The sequence below is a fragment of the Parambassis ranga genome, chromosome 2 (genome assembly GCF_900634625.1).
Source record: "Parambassis ranga chromosome 2, fParRan2.1, whole genome shotgun sequence".
NCBI lineage: Eukaryota > Metazoa > Chordata > Actinopteri > Ambassidae > Parambassis > Parambassis ranga.
The window spans coordinates 14,657,384-14,672,195 of record NC_041023.1 but is presented as its reverse complement, the minus strand read 5'-3'; the positions used below and the strand labels follow the sequence as shown (position 1 = coordinate 14,672,195).

At 41.0% G+C, this 14,812-nt stretch overlaps 3 protein-coding genes across 3 annotated transcripts in view; 1 reads left to right on the top strand and 2 right to left on the bottom strand.

Moving 5' to 3' along the window:
• eif3i (eukaryotic translation initiation factor 3, subunit I) overlaps positions 1 to 1,890 on the top strand; it is a 5,374-nt gene extending 3,484 nt beyond the window's left edge. The window contains exons 6-11 of the mRNA XM_028396500.1: positions 456 to 583; positions 694 to 804; positions 950 to 1,039; positions 1,135 to 1,208; positions 1,288 to 1,380; positions 1,467 to 1,890. Of these exons, the coding sequence (XP_028252301.1) occupies positions 456 to 583; positions 694 to 804; positions 950 to 1,039; positions 1,135 to 1,208; positions 1,288 to 1,380; positions 1,467 to 1,548 (578 nt within the window). The 3' untranslated portion in view covers positions 1,549 to 1,890. The remainder of the gene's footprint in view (positions 1 to 455; positions 584 to 693; positions 805 to 949; positions 1,040 to 1,134; positions 1,209 to 1,287; positions 1,381 to 1,466) is intronic.
• A 36-nt stretch (positions 1,891 to 1,926) lies between these two features.
• On the bottom strand, positions 1,927 to 7,021 carry LOC114428135 (probable histone deacetylase 1-B). Its single transcript, XM_028396487.1, has 12 exons — positions 6,938 to 7,021; positions 6,127 to 6,239; positions 5,909 to 6,026; positions 5,741 to 5,815; positions 5,447 to 5,585; positions 5,103 to 5,244; positions 4,923 to 5,015; positions 4,722 to 4,830; positions 4,260 to 4,640; positions 4,010 to 4,165; positions 3,406 to 3,451; positions 1,927 to 2,850 (listed from the first exon to the last, which is right to left on the bottom strand). The coding sequence occupies exons 1-12, from the start codon at positions 6,984 to 6,986 to the stop codon at positions 2,823 to 2,825; spliced, it is 1,449 nt and encodes a 482-aa protein (XP_028252288.1). The 5' UTR covers positions 6,987 to 7,021; the 3' UTR covers positions 1,927 to 2,822.
• A 3,865-nt stretch (positions 7,022 to 10,886) lies between these two features.
• Positions 10,887 to 13,499, bottom strand: marcksl1b (MARCKS-like 1b). Its single transcript, XM_028399070.1, has 2 exons — positions 13,208 to 13,499; positions 10,887 to 12,276 (listed from the first exon to the last, which is right to left on the bottom strand). Exons 1-2 carry the CDS (start codon positions 13,292 to 13,294, stop codon positions 11,737 to 11,739), a joined length of 627 nt encoding a protein of 208 aa, XP_028254871.1. The 5' UTR covers positions 13,295 to 13,499; the 3' UTR covers positions 10,887 to 11,736.
• Between the last annotated feature and the right edge of the window lie 1,313 nt (positions 13,500 to 14,812).

The following is a 14,812-nucleotide window of genomic DNA, read 5'->3' as shown; positions in this document are numbered from 1 at the left end:
ATCTTGTAACAACTTTTACGTCAGTCTGTTTTATAAACTATGATTCAGTTGTTTTTGCTGGGATTATTGTCTTTTGAAGACTTGACTATGTATGTGTGTGCTTATCATGATGTGAATATTCAGATTAGCATAGGAACTTTTAAATCTATACGTTGTAGTTTTTCATGTTCTAATCGTGGACCCCAGGAAGAATAGTCGCTGCTGAGGCAGTGACTAATGGGGATCTATAATAAACCAATAACATTAACATGAATGCTCTCTGCAAACTGTTAGGCTAAAATGTGATTTCAAAAAAAATCATAAAACAATAACTATATATAAATGAAAATGTATTTAATACAAAACTACAGTAATTTAAATGTTACAGGTTTAATATGTACAGTCAATTACATCTCAGATGTGAGACATGTCTCCTGTCAGCTGTGTTAAGGAGGTATTTCTCTCTGCGTCTGCAGATGACAACCAGCCGTACCTGTCGATACCTTGTAGCGAAACCAAGATTACCAGTGCTGTGTGGGGACCTCTGGGAGAGTTTGTCATCGCCGGCCATGAGAATGGAGAGTTCAATCAGTTCAGCGCCAAGGTCAGACACACTGGAAACAGACTGTTGTGATGTGTGGCACAGAGTGTAAGGATTAATGCTGTTTTAGTTTAGAAAGTTGTAGGTTATAATGTGTGCTTTTTTGTGGACAGTCTGGAGAGGTCCTAAAGAAGGCCAAAGAGCACACCAAGCAGATCAATGACATCCAGACATCAGTGGATCTCACCATGTTTATCAGTGCCTCCAAGGACAATACTGCCAAGGTAAGACCTTTAACCACTCTCCTGACACTTACATATTCAGTTCTTTACCAGTGTAGAATTACCTAATTGTTGGTTATATTTGATTCAGCGTTTAAATCAGTAAGACTGATATTACACCATATTCCTTATCCTGGTTTCATTGTAGTTGTTTGACTCCACCTCATTGGATCATATCAAAACCTTTAAGACCGAGCGGCCGGTCAACTCTGCTGCCATCTCGCCCATTATGGAGCACGTAAGAAATTTGACTGGTGTTTTGACATTTGCATGTGTCACATAAAGTAGGATTCTGTCACTCATTTTAACACTTAAATATGTTGTTTTATTCAGGTGGTGATGGGAGGTGGACAGGAAGCCATGGAGGTCACAACTACCTCCACCAGAATTGGGAAGTTTGAGGCCAGGTGAGCCAAATTGTGCCATTTTATTCAGATGGTTTTATATATACACATACATGCAACTTAACCACTCTGTTATCTTCAGGTTCTTCCATGCTGCCTATGAAGAGGAGTTTGGCAGGGTCAAAGGTCATTTCGGCCCAATCAACTGTGTGGCATTCCACCCTGATGGCAAGAGGTACAGGATAACTGCACTTATCTGATCAGGATACAACTGTTGTACCACTGCTAATATTTTTTCTTTACTTTTGTTTTTTTTAACAGTTACAGCAGTGGAGGTGAAGACGGATACGTAAGGATTCATTACTTTGACCCACAGTACTTTGACTTTGAACTGGAAGCATAAACCGTCAGCATTCTCAACCCACACAGCTTCAGCTAGCAGACTCAGTCCAGTCAGGCAAAGAGTGCATTTACAGTCAGCTGACCACTTCACCTTCATCTGAAGTCAACGTACAGGTTAACAGTACAGTGGTTGGCTGCGAGTGGCTTAATCTTTGTCCTTTTTTCTTAGAGGAATTTTTGTAACATCACTTGGAAACTCTGCACCTGGATTTATAAAGTTTGATTGCAAATGGACTATAACACACCACTGAATCGTGTATTTAAGTTGATGCATCCTCTCTTGTCATTCCGCTGCAAATTACCATTAAATTACTCACTGAAAGTGTGTTCTTCCAGCTACTAATTTGTTGTATTACCTTTGGTCTCACAAGTCAAAAAGTGGATTGTTTCTTTTTTTATTTTTTTATAACAAAAGTTATGATAATACATTTCACAAGGATAGAACTCTAAACAAACATGTAGAGGGCCATGCCGTGGCTGACTCTGAGTAATGGTATAAAATATCTAAAATAAGTCACTCACTCAAACTGTAAGCCTCATAAGAGGTTGACACTCATTCATACATGAACATACAAACAAGACGGGAAAAATATAAAATAGAGAAAACACAGAACAGAGGAAGACGGGCTAAAAGGACCCACTGTATCCACAATCTTAAAATAACTTACTAAGCAGAGAGAAACTGTCTGGGCAAAGGCAGAGTAATATTTACATGCTAAAGGCGAGATCATTCTAAACATGCTTTCAGTGGTGAATTAACTCAGCAAGGCAAACAACAGTATACACAATGCTGGTTCTTCTAACAGTATCATAAATAAATGTCTCAACACTAACAGAAAGCCTTTTTGCATGTGAGCGCCTGTAAATCATCTACATCTCTGCAGGTGCTTTAGCTTGAGCCCCACAAACACGATTCAGTCTCAAATGCCAGGATAGGAACAGTAACACTCTGGGTGGTTTTCTTCTTAATAAAACAGACCTGGTTCACGAAGCAGCTACAGGATTTGTGTATCGTTTTAAACTGCATGGAGTGCTGGTATGGGAGTTAAAACAACAAGGAGGGACAAGATAGTGACACTAAATTGATCAAAGTAACTGACTAGACTGCTGATGAGTCACTGAGCTCTGATACAATTTTAAGTAATACGGAGTAAACCAGGGCTGCCCATTGGAACACATAGTATAAAAGGAAAACAAAGATGTCCTATCTTTGCTGCAGGAGATTCAGAGAGGCTTCGGGACAACAGTAAGACCATCTTCTCCCTGTGCTCCTGTTCAAGTTGTCTTCACCTCCTCTTTTGGTCTGAAACACACATTTAAAGGAGGAAGTCTAAGCATTTTATCACTGTGCCAGACACACATCAGAAAGATCAGTGGTGATGATCTGTATAGGGTTTAGTCTCGCACACAGACAGCACTAAGACAGTGGCTACTGTAAATGTAACTGTTGCAAGTTAGGTCAGCGTGTAGAACTGTTAAATAAGCTTAAAGATTTTGAAGTGCAATATTTACCATTGTGATATATAACATGACCACAGCAAAGTTTAACTTGAATACATTACATTTTGAACATTTTATTTGTTGCCTTATGCCGGACATATGCAGTGCGATTTTGGGATATACAAGCCAATCACTAAATAAGAACCACTGAATAATTATCAATAATTGATGGCACCCCTAATTAGAAAATATTCCCATTTCAAATTTCTTTAGGTCACTGCTACTCAACTGGACAGACAAGTAAGCTGGAACCCTGATTTAGTATTAAAAAGCCTTTAGCTTTAAACCTTTAGGCCTTAATTCATACAACAGTGCAAATTCAGTTGTGGTGCTCAACTTCAACAGTGACTGCACTTACCCTGATGTATCCATCTTCTCTTCTTCCTTCTCTTCCTCTTTCACTTCTAAAAAGAAAGAAACCAGATCATGATCAGACACCATGCACATAAAATTATACAATTTAACAAGCCAAAATAACAGCAAAGCCTATGCACAGGATGTCAGCTGGAGTATTTTGAAGTTATGCAAACATGCCTTTCTGACCAACTGATCACCTGTATGTACAGTACAATACTTGTGCAGAAAGTAATAGTGCCAGTTGATACAGAAACAAGTTTTTACAGTGTAAAATACAACAAAGTAGCCTAAATCCTATCCCAGTTTGGGCAAGTTTAACATGCTTATCAGTCATTTGCAGTTGCAGTTGCAGTTGCTTCTCTTGTCTGTTTAAATGCTCTTCTGCCAAATTTCTTGGACACTTAATTTCTACAATCTCCTCTTTCAAGCACCAGGCTGTGTCTGTCATGATCTTCTGTTGATTGCACCTCCTATGCTGTGTGCTGTGTCAACATAACCTGGTGTAGCTGTAAATCTGTTCCAGACTGGTGTAATTCTTATAATTGACTCTCCATGTTGTACGCAGCACCTACTAAAAGTAGAAAGAAGTATCTGAACAGTCTCACCCTTCTTTTCCTCTGCTTCCTTTTCTTCCTCCTTCTTCACTCGTTTGGCCTTCTTGTGGTTAGCTGTGTTCCTGCGTCCTCCACCCTGCCCCTCTGCCTCATCCTCTGAATCAGAAAACTCCTCTTCACAGGCTATCCTCTTGTCATGGGCCCGTACTGAAAGACAGAAGACACACAAATACAAAGCTCATTACTACACCGAACACTATCAAATGACATTTGAGTGTTGATGCCTGCTACTGTCGCTTACTAGAGACACGTTTGTCTGGGTCTTCTTCATCTTCATCTCCGCTGTCAGGATGAGGAGCATCTTCAGGGATTGCCTGCATCTGGACTCCAGGGGCATGAGGCAGCATACGGAGGTTTTCAAACAGCCGCTGTTTGATCTTCTCCAAGTACTCATTTGTGTTCTGATTGGTCATGTTGGAGGGGCTGATGTGCAGCTTGAAATCAGGCCCAAAGTACTCAAAATAATCATTGTAAGGCAGCTCATTGGGAATGGAGCAGTCCAAGGCGACGGCAGTTTCGTAGGTCCAACAACGGGCCACATTACGAATGGTGTAGCCTCCACCACCAAGCATCAGCAGGGGGAGGTTGAAACTTTTGATGTACTCTACACACTTGGCATGACCTGGGAATCAACACATCATCATATCACATTCTCAGTGTATACAAAGGTTATCGTGTGGTCTTTGGTAAGGCGTGTTTATACCTTTGATGGTGAGGTTGAAGCAACCCAGTCTGTCTCCAGAAAGAGAATCAGCACCACACTGGAGCACCACAGCACTTGGCTGGTACATCTCCATAACCTTAGCCATGATCTGACCCAAACATTTGCACACGTTAGATCAGGGAATTGTATACTTCTGTGCTAGTAAGAAAAAAAAGTATTTCATGCAAAAAGAAAACTTACAGGTTTGAAGATAGCTTCATAGGATTCATCATCAATGCCATCTCTGAGAGGGTAGTTCACTGCATAGTATTTACCCTTTCCTGCTCCAATGTCCTATATGCAGTCAAGACATTAAATTAACATATGTACAAGATTGAGTTTTGGCAAAAATGTCAACTCATACAACAGAAAAAACCTAACCCTCAGATCTCCAGTGCCAGGGAAGTACTCCCCATACTTGTGGAAAGAAACAGTCATGACCCTGTCTGTGGTGTAGAAGGCCTCTTCTACTCCATCACCATGGTGGATGTCAATGTCGATGTATAACACTCTCTGGTGGTATCTAGACAGAGCACAGAATCCAACTAATTATGTCTGAACTTCCATATTCTACTACCAAAGAACTAACAGGCTACACATCTTACAACAGTTTAAAATTAACTGCATGAGCATCAAACATATTGCTTTATGGCAGATGTGGACATAACCATGTTCAACAACACCATGCAACATGTCTCTAAGACTTAGCGTGATGCTTAGCTTACTTGAGCAGCTCCAGTATAGCCAATACAATGTCGTTCACATAGCAAAAGCCAGAGGCCTCTGACTTCTTGGCATGATGGAGACCACCAGCCCAGTTGATGGCGATGTCAGTCTGCTGCTTGTTCAACTTCACAGCTCCAGCTGGAGGAAAGGAGAATGTTTGTGTTAATTTGTCAAGTTATTGTTACTATCGAGTATTAGTACTAAATGGCTGAAACTTTTATCCTAACCTTGTCATCTATGGATAAGCACAATGTACCAGAAGAATGAAGGCAAGTGTGGTTTAAATAACTTACCCACAGAGCCTCCTGTTGAGAGCTGGCAAAACTCAAACAGACCATCAAACACTGGACAGTCCTCTCCAACATTGACTGTTAAAAAAGAAAAGAAAATGACATACAGTTCTACTATAACACAACATAAGGAATACATAAGAGTCCATGAAGGGAGAACAGAATACTCACATCTCTGCATTTGTTTGCTATACTCTGACATGTTGTCTGGTCGGATGGACCTCAGGAACTTAATGTAATCATCACTGTGGTATTTTGTCATCTCTTCCCCACTGGCTTTGTGTGGTCTCTGAAATTACAAGTGGAGGTGATGAGAAAGAAAGTGAAGGCTTAATCTTTAATGCAATAAATGTGCATTAATCTAAACTCAAGATCAATATATGACTTACATAGATCTCCATTTTCCTGTACAGTCCATAGTTGAGGAGGAGGTTGTGTGTCATGCGGATCCTGTGGGGTTTCATGGGATGGCCCTGACCATAGTAGTAGTTTCCCACATCACCTTTGACAAAACAATAACGGGTTTTTACTCAAACCTGCATGACTGATTCACTTGATTTGATTATTTAATTTTCAGCTACATTTTTAAAATTACATGACAAAGCCTACTGGTTTCAATTAACGCAAAACACAAGCCGCTGTAATGTCTATACCATATTGCAATTGTATTAAGTTGAGACTCTGCATGAAAGAAAAAGAAAATGCAATATGATACAAGTACATTTATTTGCATGAAACCATCGCTACACAACGCTGATCATATTCGCAGCCGGTGCAGCAGTCCCCTCTTCTCTGAAGTTGTTAGCAAGTTGTAGGGACGTTGATGGGTTTAGCGCCAGATAGCATCATAGATCTAGTGTATTCTATGACCATATCAGGCCACATGCATCAATTAATATCTAATTTAAGCCTTCAATAAACTACAAAAAAATCGATCGTTGAATATGTTGAAACTAAGATAAAAACCTGAAAATACAGTGCATGCCGTTTCAAGCTAATGGCTAACTCAGCATTTCATGCAGCTGAAATAGGCAGGTTTGCCGAACGAGGAGCTAGCGTTAGCTTGATACACCGGCATGCTAGCATGGATGTATGGCAAGCTATAGAAAAAAGAAATATACCCAAAATGCCTTAAAACGTTTAGACACTACTATGACCGCTTAAATGATTGGAGAATCGGAAGTGCATATCAATATTTACCGTCATAGTAATAACAAACTTTTTTCTTTGTTCCTTGAGACAGCGCCATTTTACACCAATTACTCCACAGCGTCGTGCCAGAGAAGTTCTACACAAGAAGAAGTCGCAGTGTGTGGATTAGGGGGCGGAATGAATGGGCTCCTACGGAACTGCAGTAAACGTCAACGAAGACTTAAATATTTTTATCATATTATCAATATAAAGCTTAAAAACACCAGATATAGATCAATTTATACACTATGGAGATTTTTAGCTATACAAATTTAGAAAAATACTGTTTAATAACTATCGGTGACGTCACGTATGCGCAAACACTTTACGGTAGACACCATTTTGATTTAACACATCCAAAGAGCAACCGCAGATCTATGCGCAGAACCCCTAAAGATAAACATCTGCGCATGCATCTGAGGACTCCAGCTGCCATCGAGGAAGTCTCACCTGTCGCAATCTTATATAAACTACCCAATCAGCAACCACGAGCGGAATGCTAGCGTATTATGGATACAATTATATGAGCTAAAAAAATGAAATAACATTTGGCTATTTAAATTCAGCTTGGATGTGTAGTAAACAACGCATTAGCCAAAATGAAATCAAATGTGTGCTTGTTTTGTCAACAGGTGTAAATAATACATTTAGCCACTTTCTCGAGCTCCGGTTCCTCCTCGCCATACAGCGCCCTCTAGGTGAATTGCAGTCAGTTTCGGACGGCTCTCCTAACATAAAATGTCTCTGGCTGCAGGGCTGCTCGCCGGTTTCTCTCTGGCACCAAGCAGCACGCGTCCAGTATTTGTCAGCCAATCACGAAGGTACACCCGCCCGACTGGGAGGCGCCGGTATTACAAACCGAGGACCGCCGAACACGCAGGCCCATTCAGACAGACTGGTGTCTAGACCACTGTAGAATAGGGATATACAAGGGATAGAGTTAAAACGTACTTTTTAATTTAATAACAGGGAGATTTATATATAGCTTTAGATTTGATAACGGGCAGTCAGGCATCGGTCAGTGCGATTAGAAAGGCTCCTTTGTGTTCACTGGGATCTGGGATTTTGACAAATATAAAATTAAGCATATTATAAATAAGGAGAGTTATTTTTATGTACTGTCCTTTCCTGATTTAAAGCTAATCAGCAGTGATTCCAGCCTCTTACTTCTGGAGCAGATGAACAAAAGGGGACCAGCTTGGTGGTGTTACATATATTGGCCACCAGCTGTCAGTGTAGACCTGTTTCTCCTTTTAAGGCCCAAATCTCTGCAGATACCTGTCACTACTGAATGGAAAATGCAACCTATCTGAAATAATCAGTCAGAGAATCTCACGTACATCATGTTATGCAAAACATGGCTGTGTAGAATAGATTAAACACTAAAAAGGTGACCCATTAAAAAGCAGCTCTAATCATTTGCACCTCACTGTGTTATCTGATAAGGATTCGTTTTATCAAAGATTATTCTTTTATCAGAGATGGTGTCCAGTGGCAGCCTAGAACATCTGTCAGCAACAGTCCAGTTCAAGTCCTGCTGTATGTCAAATATTTGGTACTTTGGTTTTCACTGTCTAATTAATAGTGTGGCAAATGGACCAAGGTGTAGTTAAACCTGTTTTTTCTTTGCCCAATACCATGCTGTGGACTTTTTTGAATTATTTATACAATCAATCATTTAAATTTGACATATGTATCAGTATTACTTGTTCTGGGAAAATATTTAGACAAAAGTTAAAAAGAATTAATTTTTTGGGGCACCCAGCCTCACATTGGGGTAAGAGTTTGCTTCATTTCTTTGTAAAAATGCAAGAAAGAAAGACCCTTTATGATGGAGAATTCAAATGGGTGATAATAAATTGGTGAAAACATTTTCGTAGATATTAAAAAAAAAGTTAGTAGGTCAGAAAATTGAAAAAAAACAGTGGAGCTGTGGCTGAACCTAAAGCACAGAGGAAAACTAATTAGTGATCCAATAACCTTTACAAAAAGCCCAAAGACTCACGCAGCAGGTCCAAGTACTGCTGCTGCTGAGATAACCTGAAGAACTGGTGGAGATCAGGTCAGTGGAAGGTCCTTAAATACAGCAGACTGCTTGACTGGCAGATGAGTAACTGGTGAGTCACACAGTGACCCACCCAGCAGCCACAGCCTCAATCAGTGCACCTGTACAGGAACAAACTACAGCACAGACAAGAAGACACAGCGATAAGAGTCCAACAGAGGGCGGCAAATCCCCTCTTTAAGAAATGATATATATGGTAGACAATTTCCAAAAAGGTTAAAAATGGTCATACTAAATTGATGATTTTTTGGTGTCAAGTTAAAATATGCCTGTTTTTTCTTTTGTTTTACAGGAACAGTAGAGCATGAAAGAACACCTTATTTGGAAGACTGGTTTGAGATGATAAAAGACAACAGTAACTCAAATAACCACTTGTTACAAGCAAGGTATGCAGAATACCATCTCTGGACACATCGAACCTTGAAGCAGATGGGCGACAGCTGCAGAAGAGCACAGCGGGTGCCACTCCTGTCAGCTAAGAACAGAAAATTGAAGGTGCAATTACACAGGCTCAGTAGAAGATTGGTCTGATGAGTCTCAGGTTTACCTGCAACGTTTAGGTGGTTGGGTCAGAACATAGCGCATGCCTTGTATCACCAATTCAGGCTGCTTGGTGGTGGTGTCTGCAGTGATGCTATCATCAGATCTTTAAGGAATGGTTCGAGCATCTTGTTCAATCTGTGCCACAAAGAATGAAGGCACTAGCAGGTGGGCTATGAGTGTATAGTCTGCAGTAAGAACAAAAGTACTGTTTAAGGTTAACAATCACATTCGCTGCACGAGCTGCATCAAATGGGGGCTCCAGCTCAGTCTAAATAATTCATAGTTGTTTGAAGGCTGTATCCAAATGTAGCTCAGATCTCAACTCATCATATCATCATGTGAACTAGGTCAGTTCACCCAGAACAGCGAGGCAAACTCAGGAGGCTGCTCACCTTCAGATAGAGGGATATTATGGGGGAGGGCAGAGGTCACAGTGCTGACCCCAGGGCCACAAGACTAATAGAGGGCCAGGGGTCAGTGGAACTAACATGGAGTGTAACATATTTCAATTATCTCTTAACAAATGAGCTTATTCCATAGAAGATTATGGCCTATCAAGTGAAGGCTTGACTGTGGATGATTAGCATTTTTACTGGTTGTTCTTCCTGAATGTCACACCTGAGGTTTTGGGATGCAATGGTAATTAAACCAAACTCACCTGCACAGTTTTTCCCTAATATCTGTACCTCCTGGCATTACAGCGGTATAAGTAGTGCTAAAAAGACAATCTAGTTTACTTGATCAAAGGTCATCCATATGATCACTATTACATGGTTTGGCAGAATAAAGTCAGTTTTACCTGTTCAGTTCACTTCTGTACTGTAATGCTATCTGGGCTTGCCACGGCTTTTTACTTAAAGAAGACATAGAAAATAGCAGAAAGCAAAACACTATGAGCTTTAATAACATCTATAGCCATATTAGAAGCTAATAGTGCTGCTTCGTGCAGGAGAGAAACAGAGGTGCAAATGCCCAATATCGTTATTATAAACTGACTCATGCCAGTCCAATGGCAGTAGAGGATTCATATGCAGATTATTGTAGCTACAGAAGCAGCAGTGCCATTTCATGTTTGAAAAGTTCTGTACTCTCACTGTAAATGAGGTTTTTAGGTCAAACATGAAAGGAAATAACAGCTGCTCCAATTGTTTATTCCTTTGTACTCTGCACACATAAGAGATAAAAATGTCTCCTCAGTCATCTGTGCAATACTTACACTCATTTACACGGTTTATCCAGTACTCACTTCCCTCCTGCTGTTAGCCGACACTGTGATGTTCCTGCTATGACAATGGGACGTACCTACCTCTGATGATGCATTATAGAAATAACTGTGAAGACACGTCAACAGGCAGGTAACCAACATTTATTTTACCATTATCAACTTTACAATAAAACCAGTAACATCTGTCAACATTAGCAAAATAAAGAACAGAAATCAATCCAATGTATTTACAGAGACAAAGCAGATTCAGGCTCACACACGACAGATAAACAACTCTGCTTCATATCAAACCGCAACAGTGAACATAGCAAGCTTAAGTGTTCTTTTTTTCATAGTAAGGTAAAAATCAAAATTGTCTATTTTTTTTCTTTAAACAAACATGACATAGCTTCTCTGAATCTTTAAGATGGTTCTCTATAATACACCACAAAATACTTCAAATTTGGGTTAAAATATAGGAATGTAAAAAGTTGGCGAGTCTCTTAATTTTCTGATTTCTTTTTGTTTTTTCTTTATTTAACAGTCATTTCAAGTGGTGGTTGGTGTCCTAGTATCTTTTCTAGCATCATTCCTTCAGCAAGGAGGCATCTTGATCTGTAGATTTTTAGGGAAAAGATGCTTCGACTCCATCCTTCATTCATCTATACTTCATGGTGTCATTAATATCCATTTTTTTCCCAAACAGCGACCCAACCCACAGCCTAAAACTCAGTCCAGGTCCAGATGGCGAGCAGTAACCAGGGAAGTGATCTAGTGAATCTAGTCTGTCGTCTTGATATCATGACGAAAAGTGGCACGTCGAAGGAGTCTCTCACATACATGTGTATATATTTACATATACATATATCCATATACATATGTATACATATACACATATATATATAAATATATATATATACTCTTTAAATTTTCTCTCTCTCTCTCTCTCTCTCTTGAAAAACAGTTCACCCAGTTCATTGTGAGCTAAAGGTACAATCACTCTTTCTTTTCAGAGGGAGCGGGGGTCGAGCTGCTCTCCTCTGTTGGTTTTGTGGCCTCAGGGGCAGGAGCAGCCGCCTCTTTGGCCTCCTCCTTGGGGGCCTCCTCTTTAGCCGGCCCCTCCTCCACCTTTGGAGCCTCTGTGGCAGCGGCAGCCTCCTCCTTCACCTCCTCCTTCTTCTCCTCTGCAGGAGCTGCATCTCCATTCTCGGCGGGCTTCTCCTCAACCGGGGCAGCAGCCGCCGCCGCCGCTTCCTCTTTCACCGCCTCGCTCTTCTTGCTCTTCTTCAGATTCAGTTTGAAGTTGAAGGACTTCTTCAGGGAGAACTTCTTCTTCTTCTTCTTGGGGGTTTCCTTGGCAGCAGCCTCTCCCTCAGGTTTGGCTGCCTCTCCATCTGCAGCAGGGGCTGGCTCAATGGCATCACCTCCTGCGCCAGCTTCAGGCTCCTTGGCTGCCTCGGCAGAGCCATTGGTAGCAGCAGCATCCCCATCAGGCTTTGTAGAGACATCGCCGTTGGTTTTCACATGCCCATTCTCCTGGAAAAAAAAAACAAACATCAGGTTTGTAGATGTTTGCTTTTATATTCAAACATCAACAACAAAAAAGATGATTTCTGCTGTGCATCTGTTTCTGTTCACAGCATCGATGTGCTCATCAATTAACAACCGTGTCGCCTGCTCAGAGGCGACGCCTTGCAGTACTCTAATCTGACGATAGGCGGCGGCAGCACCTCACAGACCGCCTAACGTACCAGACAGACAGCATCTCAACAAAGACCAGACTGGAGCTCATCGATGGAAGAATTAAAAACACATCAGATTATTACACTGGTGTGAAATAAAACACAACAAACCGCTAACATTTAATTATCTTAATTAATTTTGTCATCCTGAATTCATGTCTGATATATTCCTTCACAAGTTTGTGGCTAATTTTCATATTAATCCAATGATGACTTTAAGCATCATATAGATGAGTAAATGTGACTCATCGTACATGTATATTACATTGTGGAAAGTCCACATTTGCAAAATAGGTGGCCAGACGACACCCGGGCTTGTTTTTAAGCAGGGGAGGAGGCGTAGACTGCCTACGTGCGCTCAGGCTGCCCCCCTCCCCCTTCTGCCTGGCACTATCCAACACGTTGTTAGGGGTTTAGGTTAGACCTCAGCCACAAATAAATACATTCGCGCTTTAAATTTGGACATCAGAGACCAATAACAGCCCCCCCCACAGGCTAATTACTTTCTGTGGAGCTCTGAGACTAACTCCTCGGCGGGAGACAGGGATGCTGAGAGCCCCACCTGACTTACCCACAATGTGCCTCACATTCAAGTTTAATTAATTTGCCGTCGACTAAATAGGCATAAGTAGACATTTTGATGTGAGAAATTCAACTTTTATTGTTTTCTATTTTCTGCATCCATCGATAAAATCAGCGCAGGGAGCGCAGTGGAGCGTAATTACCTGTCCGTCGGTTTTAACAGCTGCAGCATCCGCGGCAGCAGCGTTCGCCTCCGCGGCCACCTCTCCCTTGGATGACTGGGATCCCATTGTCTTCGGTGAGTTGTGGAGTCTTCTAAAGCAAATTAAAAAGAAAAACTAAAAAAGAGTGGTGTTAAGTTAATCCAACCCCAGGGCGAGTTACGTATCCAGCGGTGATGATGAAAAGTGTGTGGTTTTTTTTTTCTTCTTTAAACGACAGCTCCTTTCCCCTCGTTGTTCCAGCAGTACGACTTGTCACCCCGGCAGAGACAGACCCTCTAAACTCAACGCTCTCTGAACGCAACGCTTCAACATACAGCAGGTCCGAGACACCGCCCGTAGGCGGGACATGCGGAGGCTCGACAAATCACAGTGTAGCTATTGCCAATCACCTCCGACTCCCTAATTGTCCCCGCCTCTCCAAAAGATCCCCCCCCCCACCTCCCCCCAGCAATGAAATTTGTGAAACTAAATTCATGGGCATGAAAGTGAAGAAGAAAAACACAACGTTAGGAGTGCATTAGATAGATAAATAAATGAAGAAATGTATTTGGGTTTAAAATCACCCTCATAAAGTTCAGTTATAATAAGGCACAGAACACTTGTAAAACGACTTGTGGCATGATTAATAGCAATTATAGACCATAAACAGGTGTGTGTGTGTGTGTCATTTGCCCTTTTAGATCGTGTAGTTAACGTTCTTTGGGAAACTCATTAAATAGATGCATTGGAGTTGCCACTGCATGTTTTAGCCATCAAACAATCTTATACAAGACTTAGACAGACTTTAAAGTTTTACAACAAAAAGCTGGAACCAGATAAATCCATTTTTCAAACATATAGATAAATCAATTATTAAAATTTATTTTCATTTCTGCTCTACTTTCCACCAGCTGTCTTATTTCATGGCATTAGGTAATGCACCCTGCTGTTGTAGTTTCACTTTTAAATTTACTTAATCACACCCATGGAAGTTTCTGGAGTGTGTCAATTTTTGGTTTCGGTATCACTAAAGATGCTTTGAAAAGCACATTTTAAATTACATCCTTATTCAGCACTTGTGACACAGCATGATATGTTATGACTAAGTGTTCCTGTAACTCCACTGGACTGCAGTCTGTGTTTGTTCATTTCATAAAGGATGCTGATATCCACTGATGCATGATAAAATTACAGAAGCTGAACACCATTTGGTATGTATGTTTTCATTCTCTGCATCCAGTGTGGAATGTGCAGGTGAAAAGTTCAGCAGCAAGGTAGAAAAATTGGATTTCTGTCTCCTCAGGCACACCCTTCCCCTGTCTGTCTGTCCTCCATTAGCCGAATTGTAAAAATGGGACTGCTTTCGTCATTCCACACAATGCTGAATGAGAGTTTGAGCTATTGTTCAATGTTGTTCTCTGGCTGTGGATATGGGGACACTTTTTTTTTTTTGGCCATCCAACTGGAGAGCTGGATCTGCGACGGGGCAAATTACACATCACGTTGTCTCCTCAAGTCTCCATGAGTAGATCTGTTGTTCACTTCCGCTTGTCAACAACATACCAGCGGCAAAAAAATATGTCAGTGTGATGATCATGCACATTC